Source organism: Liolophura sinensis, chromosome 1 (genome assembly GCF_032854445.1).
Source record: "Liolophura sinensis isolate JHLJ2023 chromosome 1, CUHK_Ljap_v2, whole genome shotgun sequence".
Classification (NCBI taxonomy): domain Eukaryota; kingdom Metazoa; phylum Mollusca; class Polyplacophora; order Chitonida; family Chitonidae; genus Liolophura; species Liolophura sinensis.
Window position 1 is genome coordinate 412002 of NC_088295.1, and position 16386 is coordinate 428387.

Consider the following 16386-nt stretch of genomic DNA (forward strand, 5'->3'; position numbering starts at 1 on the left):
TCACATTATTTTCCATTGAGCTCAATGATGGACTCCACTCTTATATGTGTGTCCGGCGTGTTGTATACAGGCCGCCTGGACAACAGATGGACCAGTTTAATAACAAGATAAATTCACATCATTGTCCATTGATCTCAATGATGGACTCCAGTGTTACATGTATTTTCCCCGTGTTGTACACAGGCCACCTGGACCTCAGATGGACCAGTTTAATAACAAGATAAATTCACATCATTGTCCATTGAGCTCAATAATGGACTCCACTCTTACATGTATGTCCGGCGTGGTGTATACAGGCCGCCTGGACAACAGATGGACCAGTTTAATAGCAAGAAAAATTCACATCATTGTCCATTGAGCTCAGTGATGGTCTCCAGTTTTACATGTGTGTCCTCCGTGTTGCATAAAGGCCACCAGGACATCAGATGAATCAGTTTAATAACAAGATAAATTTACATCATTGTCCATTATGTTTAGTGATGGATTACAGGAAGTAAAGACCGGTTTACACCAAGGCGAATAGATTACACGAAGAAAAGACGGGTTTACATCAATGCAGATGGATTACAGGAAGTAAAGACCAGTTTACACCAACACGGATGGATCGAAGGAAGAAAACCCCGGTTTACATCAACACGGATGGATCAAAGGAAGAAAAGCCCGGTTTACATCAGCACGGATGGATTATAGGAAGGAAAGAATGGTTTACACAGATAAAATACGGAAAGGAATGAAAGGTTTACACTGTCACGGATGAAGAATTAGGAAAGTAAGAAACGTTTACTTTAGACCATGAAAGCGAAACATTTATTCATGATGTTAAACATAAAAAGTATAGACAACTATTGTTTCAATCTATAATGAACAAAAGACTGACACTGTAACAATACATTGGATTCAATAGCTACAACTTAAATTCAACAAGAGCATTATTTAATACTTTCCACCAACAAGCACACTTTTAAAATGATCACACCTGACAAGGTATGGCATGAGAAACAATTGTTTTACAGTCATGAAGATAATGATGAAGTCACTAGCTCTATACATGGGTCATGTTAGTGTGTAGTAATGTAACAATGTTATAAACTCTAAAACAGTAACATACAGGCTCCGTAGAAACTTTTATAATACAGTTATAGTATATCTACCGCCAGTCCTACACATGCTGGCACATGCAGATATAGTTTAACCTGTGTTTTTTTACCAACCATGAGATTTAAACCACAGAGCATGGGAGATGGGAGGGGGGATTCAACATTTGAGGTAAGATCTTTGATAGTCAATATACATAAAAACCATAGTAGTATACAAAAATAGCCAGTGGCTTCATTATCATTTTATTACAGAGATATCTGTACACAACATTTCACTGCCAACATGTACATTGTAGGTCTGGCATAAGCATGTTATTAAAGTCATGACGGCAAAGTTTTAAAAAAAATAATAAACATCACACTTATCACATGACTGTCATATCATACGACGGGTAAGTTCCAGACATTCCAGGATTATCTTGTTACATGTTGTACACAACCTCATCTCACAAGTTACCAGTATCTACATGTACTACAGCAGTAAACTGTTCTCAGACATTCCGGGATTATCTTGTTACATGTTGTACACAACCTCATCTTACAAGGTACCAGTATCTACATGTACTACAGCAGTAAACTGTTCTCAGACATTCCAGGATTATCTTGTTACATGTTGTACACAACCTCATCTCACAAGTTACCAGTATCTACATGTACTACAGCAGTAAACTGTTCTCAGACATTCCAGGATTATCTTGTTACATTTTGTACACAACCTCATCTCACAGGTTACCAGTATCTACATGTACTACATCAGTAAACTGTTCTCAGACATTCCAGGATTATCTTGTTACATGCTGTACACAACCTCATCTTACAAGTTACCAGTATCTACAAGTACTACAGCAGTAAACTGTTCTCAGACATTCCAGGATTATCTTGCTACATGTTGTACACAACCTCATCTTACAAGTTACCAGTATCTACATGTACTACAGCAGTAAACTGTTCTCAGACATTCCGGGATTATCTTGTTATATGTTCTCTTTGTGTCTACACAACCTCATCTCACAAGTTACCAGTATCTACATGTACTACAGCAGTAAACTGTTCTCAGACATTCCAGGATTATCTTGTTACATGTTGTACACAACCTCATCTTACAGGTTACCAGTATCTACATGTACTACATCAGTAAACTGTTCTCAGATATTCCAGGATTATCTTGTTACATGTTGTACACAACCTCATCTCACAAGTTACCAGTATCTACATGTACTACAGCAGTAAACTGCTCCCAGATATTCCAGGATTATCTTGTTACATGTTGTACACAACCTCATCTCACAAGTTACCAGTATCTACATGTACTACAGCAGTAAACTGTTCTCAGACATTCCAGGATTATCTTGTTACATGTTGTACACAACCTCATCTCACAAGTTACCAGTATCTACATGTACTACAGCAGTAAACTGTTCTCAGACATTCCAGGATTATCTTGTTACATGTTGTACACAACCTCATCTCACAGGTTACCAGTATCTACATGTACTACATCAGTAAACTGTTCTCAGACATTCCAGGATTATCTTGTTACATGTTGTACACAACCTCATCTTACAAGTTACCAGTATCTACAAGTACTACAGCAGTAAACTGTTCTCAGACATTCCAGGATTACCTTGTTACATGTTGTACACAACCTCATCTTACAAGTTACCAGTATCTACATGTACTACAGCAGTAAACTGTTCTCAGACATTCCGGGATTATCTTGTTATATGTTCTCTTTGTGTCTACACAACCTCATCTCACAAGTTACCAGTATCTACATGTACTACAGCAGTAAACTGTTCTCAGACATTCCAGGATTATCTTGTTACATGTTGTACACAACCTCATCTCACAAGTTACCAGTATCTACATGTACTACAGCAGTAAACTGTTCTCAGACATTCCAGGATTATCTTGTTACATGTTGTACACAACCTCATCTCACAGGTTACCAGTATCTACATGTACTACAGCAGTAAACTGTTCTCAGATATTCCAGGATTATCTTGTTACATGTTGTACACAACCTCATCTCACAAGTTACCAGTATCTACATGTACTACAGCAGTAAACTGCTCCCAGATATTCCAGGATTATCTTGTTACATGTTGTACACAACCTCATCTCACAAGTTACCAGTATCTACATGTACTACAGCAGTAAACTGTTCTCAGACATTCCAGGATTATCTTGTTACATGTTGTACACAACCTCATCTCACAAGTTACCAGTATCTACATGTACTACAGCAGTAAACTGTTCTCAGACATTCCAGGATTATCTTGTTACATGTTGTACACAACCTCATCTTACAGGTTACCAGTATCTACATGTACTACATCAATAAACTGTTCTCAGACATTCCAGGATTATCTTGTTACATGTTGTACACAACCTCATCTTACAGGTTACCAGTATCTACATGTACTACATCAGTAAACTGTTCTCAGACATTCCAGGATTATCTTGTTACATGTTGTACACAACCTCATCTCACAAGTTACCAGCATCTACATGTACTACAGCAGTAAACTGTTCTCAGACATTCCAGGATTATCTTGTTACATGTTGTACACAACCTCATCTCACAGGTTACCAGTATCTACATGTACTACAGCAGTAAACTGTTCTCAGACATTCCAGGATTATCTTGTTACATGTTGTACACAACCTCATCTCACAGGTTACCAGTATCTACATGTACTACCGCAGTAAACTGTTCTCAGACATTCCAGGATTATCTTGTTACATGTTGTACACAACCTCATCTCACAAGTTACCAGCATCTACATGTACTACATCAGTAAACTGTTCTCAGACATTCCAGGATTATCTTGTTACATGTTGTACACAACCTCAACTTACAGGTTACCAGTATCTACATGTACTACAGCAGTAAACTGTTCTCAGACATTCCAGGATTATCTTGTTACATGTTCTCTCTATGGCTACACACATACTACCCATATTTCGGAATATCATAATTTAAGTTTGATCCCACTTTACAATGTAAACAGGTAAGATATTAGCTGGATTTTCAACACTTAGCAGACGATAAAACTGGTCAAATCCACATTTCATACATACACTATACAGTATATACATGTGCAAACTACATGGAGGCCCTTGACAAGATACACTGTATAAGAAACATTGGGAGACATAAGGAAACAATCAAAACCCAGCTATGAAAAGCAGCTCTGTAGTTCTGATACAAGCTGCCCTGCACAATCAACATCTACATGTGTACATTTAGTAAACTTCACATACACCTTGAGACACGCACATGCACTCGCACACGCCCACACACACCTTCAGACACGCACATGTACTTGCACATGCCCACACACACCTTCAGACACGCAAATGCAGACACTCACTTGCACATTTTGAGGAACTCAATTGTATACTCCTATCTTGTTGCTGATTGGTGCTTAATACCACATTTATGGGTGGGGAAAACTCCCCCTGATACCTGAAGCTATCGACTGAATACTGATAAGAACAATAGCTGCTGACCTCTTACCACATGTACATCCACACAGGAAGGTCTGGCAGTAACCTGCAAATGGTTATGGGGTTTCCCCCTGGCTCTGCACGGTTTCCTCCCACCATAATGCTGGCTGTTGTATAAGTGAAATATTCTTGAGTTCTTCACCAATCAAATAAAACACCAATCAAAAGTACATTCCAAAGCCTAAACACAGCGAAGGTAGAGAAAACTACGAAATCCCCTATCCTAGGCTGGGAATAAATTAACATCATGTATAGTAGAACAATTTAAAAACATGCATCTAAACCTGGGCCATGTACACAGTTAGTAAGTCATCAAATGTTGCACACAAATCAGGAATTTATGTCACAGTTGGCTTGTGTTTTGCAGGACAAAAACTTGCTCGTGTCTTCAAAGTATGCTGGGTATTTTGTTGTTGGTGTGTTAAGTCAGCTGTTACATGCATTGAGCACATATGTGCAACGCTGGGCAGGGCCGATATGTGTGTACATGTATTATGTATACAATTATGTCAAGTAGCCAGTCCACCTTTCATAACAGTAAGATAAAGACAACCTTTTAAAACCCGAGTAAGGATACCATCCCAATACATACAGCAGTATCAACAATGATCAGGTAATCAAAAAGTCACAAAATACCAAGTATTTATTAATATCAATATATGAATGTAGCAAAGAGTATATTAGATCCCAAAATATTAGCTATCATAACAAAATTTTCAGGCTTTACACATGACACAAAACAACACCTGAATTCTGATAGAAAACAATTTGTACACATGGCTGGTAATACTTGGTAAAGGTTGTCACATTCCAAATCTCAAGTACAGTGTCAGAGTATAATAGTGAGATACAGTGACATTACAGGCACTGTGACGTTACTGGCACTGTGACGTTACAGGCATTATGACACTACAGACACAGTAATGTCATAGGCACAGTGACGTTACAGACACAATGACGTTACAGACACAGTCACATTACAGACACAGTGATGTTACAGGCACTATGACGTTACAGACACAGTGACACCATAGGCACATTGATGATACAGGCACCATGATGTTACAAACACAGCGACGTTACAGACACAGTGACGTCATAGGCACAGTGACGTTACAGACACAGTGATGTCATAGGCACTGTGACATTACAGACACAGTGACGTCATAGGCACAGTGACGTTACAGGCACTATGACGTTACAGACACAGTGACTTTAAGTAATTTCTTTCTCCATCTTTTTGTTTCCATTTAAATTATGGGGCAAAAACTACGTACAACAGTTATTGGTACACATCTGACAATGTTGAGATTTAGGCCTGGTTCTCATAGAGCCTGCAGTCACCCACCAGCAGTCTCTGTTGGCGTTATGAGAACACCACCACTGGTGAGGATGCATCGCGGGTGTTCCACTGTAGGTCGCCACCAGGAAAGCTGAAAAGTGTTCAACTCACCAGTCAACATCACTTGGACACTCGCACCGCTGGTCCTGGCAGACTTGACTGTTTACCACCGGTCATCAGCCGGGTGTATGAGAACCACGCTATTTATGTAGGCCGATATTAGAATAAAAATGCTGCTGCTTTTTCTACAAATAGTAATGAATGACACTTGCCCCTTTAAATTTAAATGATAAAAAAACATAAATGCAATTTATCTGAGTAGGTTGTCATTTGTACTCACTTCCCCCAAACACTGACCTTGACATTGATTGTAATACACAAGACAATGAGTAGGTAATTTTGTAATGTAGTGAAATTAACCTGACACAAGAGCAGCAACGATGGGACATTCCCCCAGTGTTATTGTGCTACTACATGATGGAACATTCCCCTAGTGTTATTGTACTACTATATGATGGAACATTCCCCTAGTGTTACAGGGTGAATACATGATGGAACATTCCCCTAGTGTTACTGTGCTACTACATGATGGAACATTCCCCTAGTGTTACTGTGCTAATATATGATGGAACATTCCCCTAATGTTATTCTGCTAATATATGATGGAACATTCCCCTAGTGTTATTCTGCTCATACATGACGGAACATTCCCCTAGTGTTATAGTGCTAATACATGATGGAACATTCCCCTAGTGTTATAGTGCTGATACATGCAACCAAACCAGATCTCAATACAAACAGTACTTCTTGAGATACAATTTAACATTGATTCTCACACAGACATAACAGAAGAGACTTTGCACATTGTACATGTTTACATGATGGGTTAACACTGTGAGTTTGCTGAATACAGAGATAGTCACTGTCTGGTGAATACCGGAGTTACTCTCTGATAGGTGAATAGAGTTACTCACTCTGTGGCGAATACCATACTTACTCACTGAGTTACTCATTGTTTGATGAATAGAGTTACTCCTTGCTTGGTGAATTACTCACTGTTTGGTGAATACAGAGTTACTCACTGTTTGGTGAATGGATGAGGATGGTGCAAATGACATTCAAAGTATAAAGACAGTCAATACGGGCAGGCCTAACATCAGATACATGGAACAGTCAGATACGTCTCAACTAGATGTCTAAACACCATAGACTTATTGTTCTTGTATGAATCATGTCAACAACTATTTAGATGTACGTGTAGCAGTGATGGCTGGCAGAGATGAGAAGTTCAACAGTGTCATGAATACAGGTGAACAGTTGTAGAAATCCACACTCATCCAAGAAATCAATTACAACCAAAAGGTGACCTTGGTGTTGGAGGTAGAACCCTACACGAACAATCTGTCAACTCCCAACATCCTGCAGATGTACACATATCATTTGAACGCTTCGATGTGTATGCCATTTTCAAACATAATCAAAATCAGGAAACAGCATTCTGAACAAATTTGTTAACGCATTGCTTGTATGCATTTTATGTTTTGCTATTTTATAAGTTCACTTTTCCCAAACTCAGTGGTGATTCGTGAGCATACCACTACACATCAGCTGCATGTATAATGCTTGGGGCTATATGAAAGAACCAGAGCTTAGCCAGTCAAGTAGGACTATGGTATAGCTTAGTACCAGCCTATATATACATATACCTATAAATATCACATACACTGTCGATAGCAAGAGAGATCGGATTTGCATCAATCCATTTCCTCGTAGCGGGCGTGCTTGGAGCGCGGTTGCCCATCCTCACTATCATCCTCCTCCATACAAAGCGGGGTCTCCTCTACCTCTGACAAAACATGTATGGGTACGTCCAGGGGCTCATCCACAGGCTTGTGGCCGGGCTCCAGGGTGGTCAAGCCAGCACTCAGTGCCCCGCGCTCTATTGTCTCCAGAACCCTGTGGAAGGTCTGGACCAGCCGGCGGGCGTTGTCACACGTGAAGCACATAGGAGGAGTGAGGAAAATTACGTTCCTTTCTGGTCCCTCATACGCCACGATTATCTTCTCCTCTTTCATTCTGGAGGGCAGTATAACACAATCATAAGACATACAAAAACACAACCATGAGCCACAGAAAAACACAACCACAAGCCATAGAGAAACATAACAACAAGCCATAGGGAAACGCCACCACAAACCAGAGAAACACAACCTCAAGCCATAGAGAAACACAGCAACAAGCCATAAAGAAACAAAACCACAAGTCATGGAGAAACACAACCACAAGCCATAGACAAACACAACCACAAGCCATAGAGAAACAGAGCCACAAGCCATAGACAAACACAACCACAAGCCATAGAGAAACACAGCCACAAGCCATAGAAAAACACAACCACAAGCACATAGAAAAACACAACCACAAGCCATAGAGAAACACAATCACAAACCATAGATAAACACAACCACAAGCCATAGAGAAACACAACCACAAGCCATAGAGAAACACAGCCACAAGCCATAGAGAAACACAACCACAAGTCACAGAGAAACACAATCACAAACCAGAGAAACACAATCACAAACTATAGAGAAATACAACCACAAGCCATAGAGAAACACATCCACAAACCATAGAGAAACACAACCACAAGCCATAGAGAAACACAGCCACAAACCATAGAGAAACACAGTCACAAGCCATAGAGAAACACAACCACAAGCCCAAGAAAAACACAGCCTCCGGTCATGAAGAAGACAGCCATAAGCCATAGACAAACACATCCACAAACCATAGAGAAACACAGCCACAAGCCATAGAGAAACACAACCAAAAGTCATAGAGAAACACAATCACAAACCAGAGAAAGACAACCACAAACTATAGAGAAATACAACCACAAGCCATAGAGAAACACATCCACAAACCATAGAGAAACACACCCACAAGTCATAGAGAAACACAGCCACAAACCATAGAGAAACACAGCCACAAACCATAGAGAAATACAACCACAAGTCATAGAGAAACACAGCCACAAACCATAGAGAAACACAGCCACAAGCCATGGAGAAACACAACGAAAAGCCATAGAAAACACCGCCACAAGCCATAGAGGAACACAACCACAAACCATAGAGATACACAGCCACAAGCCACAGAGAAACACAGCCACAAGCCATAGAGAAACACAACCACAAACCATAGAGAAACACAGTCACAAGCCATAGAGAAACACAGCCACAAGCCCAAGAAAAACACAGCCTCCGGTCATGAAGAAGACAGCCATAAGCCATAGCAACACATAACCACAAGCCATAGAAAAACCACAAGCCGTAGAAAAACCACAAGCCATAGAAAAACCACAAGCCATAGAAAAACATCAGTTGTTGTACAGCATTTAGTCACATGTGCAGCTAACTAACACTGCGAGCTCAGTGACTGTTCAAAACCTTATTGAGAAAAACAGCATATTCAAATTTTAGGATTTTGTTCTTTGTCAGTATTTCTAAAAATTTTGACATTATATTATTTCATACAAATGTTTCTAAATTATTAACCTTTGCATGAGAAATTTGTCCTTTATTCACAGGCCAATTTATGTACGTATATGTATGTTAACTCAGAAATTCATAACTTTATGACGGCGTCCAAGCTTATGAGACAAAAACAAGCTTAGTAGAGTTCAATCAGAATCAGAATAGTTCACAAAATCCAGTTATGAAATAATAAACTTACTTGTATGCTAAAATTTCAGCAGCTTCTTTGGCAGGTTTTCGACTAATTTTGTCCTTGACAATTTCGATACCGACCAGCATTCCCATCCCCCTGAAAATGAAGCCAGATAATCCAGTCTGAGGTCTCATGTTGGTTAATTGATTAACTGGCTAAAGTTTAATGCCATGCTCAGAAACTTTCCACTTATATGACAATATGTCATATAAGTGGAAAGGTTCACATTAGCTTGGGAAACACATTGTGTAATCCATTATACTGGCTATGGTGTAAAGATCTTTCAGTGGAAATCCATTTTGTTGGCTATGGTGTCAAGATGTTCATGTGGAAATCAGTTGTGATGGCTATGGTGTCATGATGTTCATGTTGAAATTAGCTGTGTCGGCTATGGTGTCAAGATGTTCATGTGGAAATCAGTTGTGTTGGCTATGTTCAAGTGGAAATCAGTTGTGTTGGCTATGGTGTCAAGATGTTCATGTGGAAATCAGTTGTGTTGGCTATGGTGTCAAGATGTTCATGTGGAAATCAGTTGTGTTGGCTATGGTGTCAAGATGTTCATGTGGAAATCAGTTGTGTTGGCTATGGTGTCAAGATTGGGAAGAACAGCACAGGGTACTGTAGAGTAGAACACATACCTTACATCAACCATCATTGAGTGACAGGGGAGAACAGCACACATACCTTACATCCCCCATCATTGGGTGACTGGGGAGAACAGCACACATACCTTACATCCCCCATCATTGGGTGACAGGGGAGAACAGCACAGGTACTGTAAAGTAGAACACATACCTTACATCCCCCATCATTGGGTGACAAGGGAGAACAGCAGACATACCTTACATCCCCCATCATTGGGTGACAAGGGAGAACAGCAGACATACCTTACATCCCCCATCATTGGGTGACAGGGGAGAACAGCAGACATACCTTACATACCCCATCATTGGGTGCATGGCGAGAACAGCACACATACATTACATCCCCTATCATTGGGTGACAGGGGAGAACAGCACACATACCTTATATTCCCCATCATTGGGTGAGAGGGGGGAACAACACACATACCTTACATCCCCCATCATTGGGTGACAGGGAGAACAGCACACATACCTTACATCCCCCATCACTGGGTGACAAGGGAGAACAGCACACATACTTTACATCCCCCATCACTGTGTGACAAGGGAGAACAGCACACATACTCTACATCCCCCATCATTGGGTGACAGGGGAGAACAGCACACATACATTACATCCCCCATCATTGTGTGACTGGGGAGAACAGCACAGGTACTGTAGAGCACAACACATAACTTACAAACCTCATCAATGGGTGACTGGGGAGAACAGCACACATACCTTACATCCCCCATCACTGGGTGACAAGGGAGAACAGCACACATACTTTACATCCCCCATCATTGGGTGCATGGCGAGAACAGCACACATACATTACATCCCTCATCATTGGGTGATTGAGGAGAACAGCACAGGTACTGTAGAGCAGAACACATAACTTACAAACCCCATGATTGGGTGACTGGGGAGAACAGCACACAAACTTTACATCCCCCATCATTGGGTGACAGGGGAGAACAACACACATACCTTACATCCCCTATCATTGGGTGACTAGGGAGAACAGCACACATACCTTACATCCCCCATCATTGGGGGACAGGGGAGAACAGCACACATATATTACATCCCCCATCATTGGGTGAAAGGGGAGAACAGCACACATACCTTACATCCCCCATCACTGGGTGACAGGGGTGAACAACACACATACTTTACATCCCCTATCATTGGGTGACAGGGGAGAACAGCACAGATACTGTAGAGCAGAACACATACCTTACATCCCCCATCATTGGGTGACAGGGGAGAACAGCACACATACTTTACATCCCCCATCATTGGGTGTCAGGGGAGAACAGCAAACATACCTTACATTGGGTGCATGGCGAAAACAGCACACATACCTTACATCCCCCATCATTGGGTGACTGGGGAGAACAGCACAGGTACTGTAGAGCAGAACACATAACTTACAAAACCCATGAATGGGTGACTGGGGAGAACAGCACAGATACTGTAGAGCAGAACACATACCTTACATCCCCCATCATTGGGTGACTGGTGAGAACAGCACAGGTACTGTACAGCAGAACACATAACTTACAAATCCCATCACTGGGTGAATGGGGAGAACAGCACACATACCTTACATCCCCCATCATTGGGTGACTGGGGAGAACAGCACACATACCTTACATCCCCCATCATTGGGTGACAGGGGAGAACAGCACACATACCTTACATCCCCCATCATTGGGTGACAGGGTAGAACAGCACACATACCTTACATCCCCCATCATTGGGTGACAGGGGAGAACAGCACACATACCTTACATCCCCCATCATTGGGTGCATGGCGAGAACAGCACACATACCTTACATCCCCCATCATTGGGTGACTGGTGAGAACAGCACAGGTACTGTAGAGCAGAACACATAACTTACAAATCCCATCACTGGGTGAATGGGGAGAACAGCACACATACCTTATACCCCTATCATTGGGTGACAGGGGAAAACAGCAGACATACATTACATCCTCTATCATTGGGTGACTGGGGAGAACAGCACACATACTTTACATCCCCCATCATTGGGTGACAGGGGAGAACAGCACAGATACTGTAGAGCAGAACACATACCTTACATCCCCCATCATTGGGTGACTGGTGAGAACAGCACAGGTACTGTAGAGCAGAACACATAACTCACAAATCCCATCACTGGGTGAATGGGGAGAACAGTACACATACCTTACATCCCCCATCATTGGGGGACAGGGGAGAACAGCACACATACATTACATCCTCTATCATTTTTGGGTGACTGGGGAGAACAGCACACAAACCTTACATTCCCCATCATTTGGTGATTGGGGAGAACAGCACACATACCTTACAACCCCCATCATTGGGTGACAGGGAAGAACAGCACTGGTACTGTAGAGCAAAAGACATAACTTACAAACCCCATGATTGGGTGATTGGGGAGAACAGCACAGGTACTGCAGAGCAGAACACATACCTTACATCCCCCATCATTTGGTGACTGGGGAGAACAGCACACATACCTTACAACCCCCATCATTGGGTGACAGGGAAGAACAGCACAGGTACTGTAGAGCAAAAGACATAACTTACAAACCCCATGATTGGGTGACAGGGGAGAACAGCACAGGTACTGTAGAGCAGAACACATACCTTACATCCCCCATCATTGGGTGACTGGTGAGAACAGCACAGGTACTGTAGAGCAGAACACATAACTTACAAATCCCATCACTGGGTGAATGGGGAGAACAGCACACATACCTTATACCCCTATCATTGGGTGACAGGGGAGAACAGCAGACATACATTACATCCTCTATCATTGGGTGACTGGGGAGAACAGCACACATACTTTACATCCCCCATCATTGGGTGACAGGGGAGAACAGCACAGATACTGTAGAGCAGAACACATACCTTACATCCCCCATCATTGGGTGACTGGTGAGAATAGCACAGGTACTGTAGAGCAGAACACATAACTCACAAATCCCATCACTGGGTGAATGGGGAGAACAGTACACATACCTTACATCCCCTATCATTGGGTGACAGGGGAGAACAGCACACATACCTTACATCCCCTATCATTGGGTGACAGGGGAGAACAGCACACATACCTTACATCCCCCATCATTGGGTGACAGGGGAGAACAGCACACATACTTTACATCCCCCATCATTGGGTGACAGGGGAGAACAGCACACATACCTTACATCCCCCATCATTGGGTGACTGGGGAGAACAGCACAGGTTCTGTAGAGCAGAACACATACCTTACATCCCCCATCACTGGGTGAGTGGGGAGAACAGCACAGGTACTGTAGAGCAGAACGCATAACTTACAAACCCCATCATTGGGTGACAGGGGAGAACAGCACACATACCTTACATCCCCTATCATTGGGTGACAGGGGAGAACTGCACACATACCTTACATCCCCTATCATTGAGTGACTGGAGAGAACAGCACACATACCTTATATCCCCCATCATTGGGTGACAGGGGAGAACAGCACAGGTACTGTAGAGTAGAACACGTACCTTACATCCGCATCAATGGGGTGATTGGGGAGAACAGCACACATACCTTACAACCCCCATCATTGGGTGACTGGGGAGAACAGCACACATACCTTACATCCCCCATCAATGGGTGACTGGAGAGAACAGCACACATACCTTATATCCCCCATCATTGGGTGACAGGGGAGAACAGCACAGGTACTGTAGAGTAGAACACGTACCTTACATCCGCATCAATGGGGTGATTGGGAAGAACAGCACACATACCTTACAACCCCCATCATTGGGTGACAGGGGAGAACAGCACACATACCTTACATCCCCCATCATTGGGTGACAGGGGAGAACAGCACACATACCTTACAACCCCCATCATTGGGTGACAGGGGAGAACAGCACACATACCTTACATCCCCCATCATTGGGTGACAGGGGAGAACAGCACACATACCTTACATCCCCCATCAATGGGTGACTGGAGAGAACAGCACACATACCTTATATCCCCCATCATTGGGTGACAGGGGAGAACAGCACAGGTACTGTAGAGTAGAACACGTACCTTACATCCGCATCAATGGGGTGATTGGGGAGAACAGCACACATACCTTACAACCCCCATCATTGGGTGACTGGGGAGAACAGCACACATACCTTACATCCCCCATCAATGGGTGACTGGAGAGAACAGCACACATACCTTATATCCCCCATCATTGGGTGACAGGGGAGAACAGCACACATACCTTACATACCCCATCATTGGGTGCATGGCGAGAACAGCACACATACATTACATCCCCTATCATTGGGTGACAGGGGAGAACAGCACACATACCTTATATCCCCCATCATTGGGTGACAGGGGAGAACAGCACAGGTACTGTAAAGTAGAACACATACCTTACATCCCCCACCATTGGGTGAATGGGGAGAACAGCACAAATACCTTACACTCCCCCATCATTGGTTGAATGGGGAGAACAGCACAGGTACTGTAGAGTAGAACACAACCCCTACAACCCTCATCATTGAGTGATAGGGGAAAACAGCACACACACCTTACATCCCCCATCATTGGGTGACAGGGGAGAACAGCACAGGTACTGTAGAGTAGAACACGTACCTTACATCCGCATCATTGGGTGATTGGAGAGAACAGCACACATACCTTACATCCCCCATCATTGGGTGACAGGGGAGAACAGCACACATACCTTACATCCCCCATCATTGGGTGACAAGGGAGAACAGCAGACATACCTTACATCCCCCATCATTGGGTGACAAGGGAGAACAGCAGACATACCTTACATCCCCCATCATTGGGTGACAGGGGAGAACAGCAGACATACCTTACATACCCCATCATTGGGTGCATGGCGAGAACAGCACACATACATTACATCCCCTATCATTGGGTGACAGGGGAGAACAGCACACATACCTTATATTCCCCATCATTGGGTGAGAGGGGGGAACAACACACATACCTTACATCCCCCATCATTGGGTGACAGGGGAGAACAGCACACATACCTTACATCCCCCATCACTGGGTGACAAGGGAGAACAGCACACATACTTTACATCCCCCATCACTGTGTGACAAGGGAGAACAGCACACATACTCTACATCCCCCATCATTGGGTGACAGGGGAGAACAGCACACATACATTACATCCCCCATCATTGTGTGACTGGGGAGAACAGCACAGGTACTGTAGAGCACAACACATAACTTACAAACCTCATCAATGGGTGACTGGGGAGAACAGCACACATACCTTACATCCCCCATCACTGGGTGACAAGGGAGAACAGCACACATACTTTACATCCCCCATCATTGGGTGCATGGCGAGAACAGCACACATACCTTACATCCCCCATCATTGAGTGACTGGAGAGAACAGCACACATACCTTATATCCCCCATCATTGGGTGACAGGGGAGAACAGCACAGGTACTGTAGAGTAGAACACGTACCTTACATCCGCATCAATGGGGTGATTGGGGAGAACAGCACACATACCTTACAACCCCCATCATTGGGTGACTGGGGAGAACAGCACACATACCTTACATCCCCCATCAATGGGTGACTGGAGAGAACAGCACACATACCTTATATCCCCCATCATTGGGTGACAGGGGAGAACAGCACAGGTACTGTAGAGTAGAACACGTACCTTACATCCGCATCAATGGGGTGATTGGGAAGAACAGCACACATACCTTACAACCCCCATCATTGGGTGACAGGGGAGAACAGCACACATACCTTACATCCCCCATCATTGGGTGACAGGGGAGAACAGCACACATACCTTACAACCCCCATCATTGGGTGACAGGGGAGAACAGCACACATACCTTACATCCCCCATCATTGGGTGACAGGGGAGAACAGCACACATACCTTACATCCCCCATCAATGGGTGACTGGAGAGAACAGCACACATACCTTATATCCCCCATCATTGGGTGACAGGGGAGAACAGCACAGGTACTGTAGAGTAGAACACGTACCTT

The 16386-nt window shown here is 43.2% G+C and overlaps 1 protein-coding gene across 1 annotated transcript in view; it reads right to left on the reverse strand.

Moving 5' to 3' along the window:
* Positions 1–785: 785 nt before the first annotated feature.
* The window catches only part of LOC135461357 (5-phosphohydroxy-L-lysine phospho-lyase-like), a 73598-nt gene continuing 57997 nt past the window's right edge, over positions 786–16386 (reverse strand). Inside the window, exons 10-11 of the mRNA XM_064738399.1 lie at positions 9691–9780; positions 786–8028 (exon numbers count right to left, since the gene is read on the reverse strand). Coding sequence (XP_064594469.1) covers positions 7707–8028; positions 9691–9780 — 412 coding nt within the window. The 3' untranslated portion in view covers positions 786–7706. The remainder of the gene's footprint in view (positions 8029–9690; positions 9781–16386) is intronic.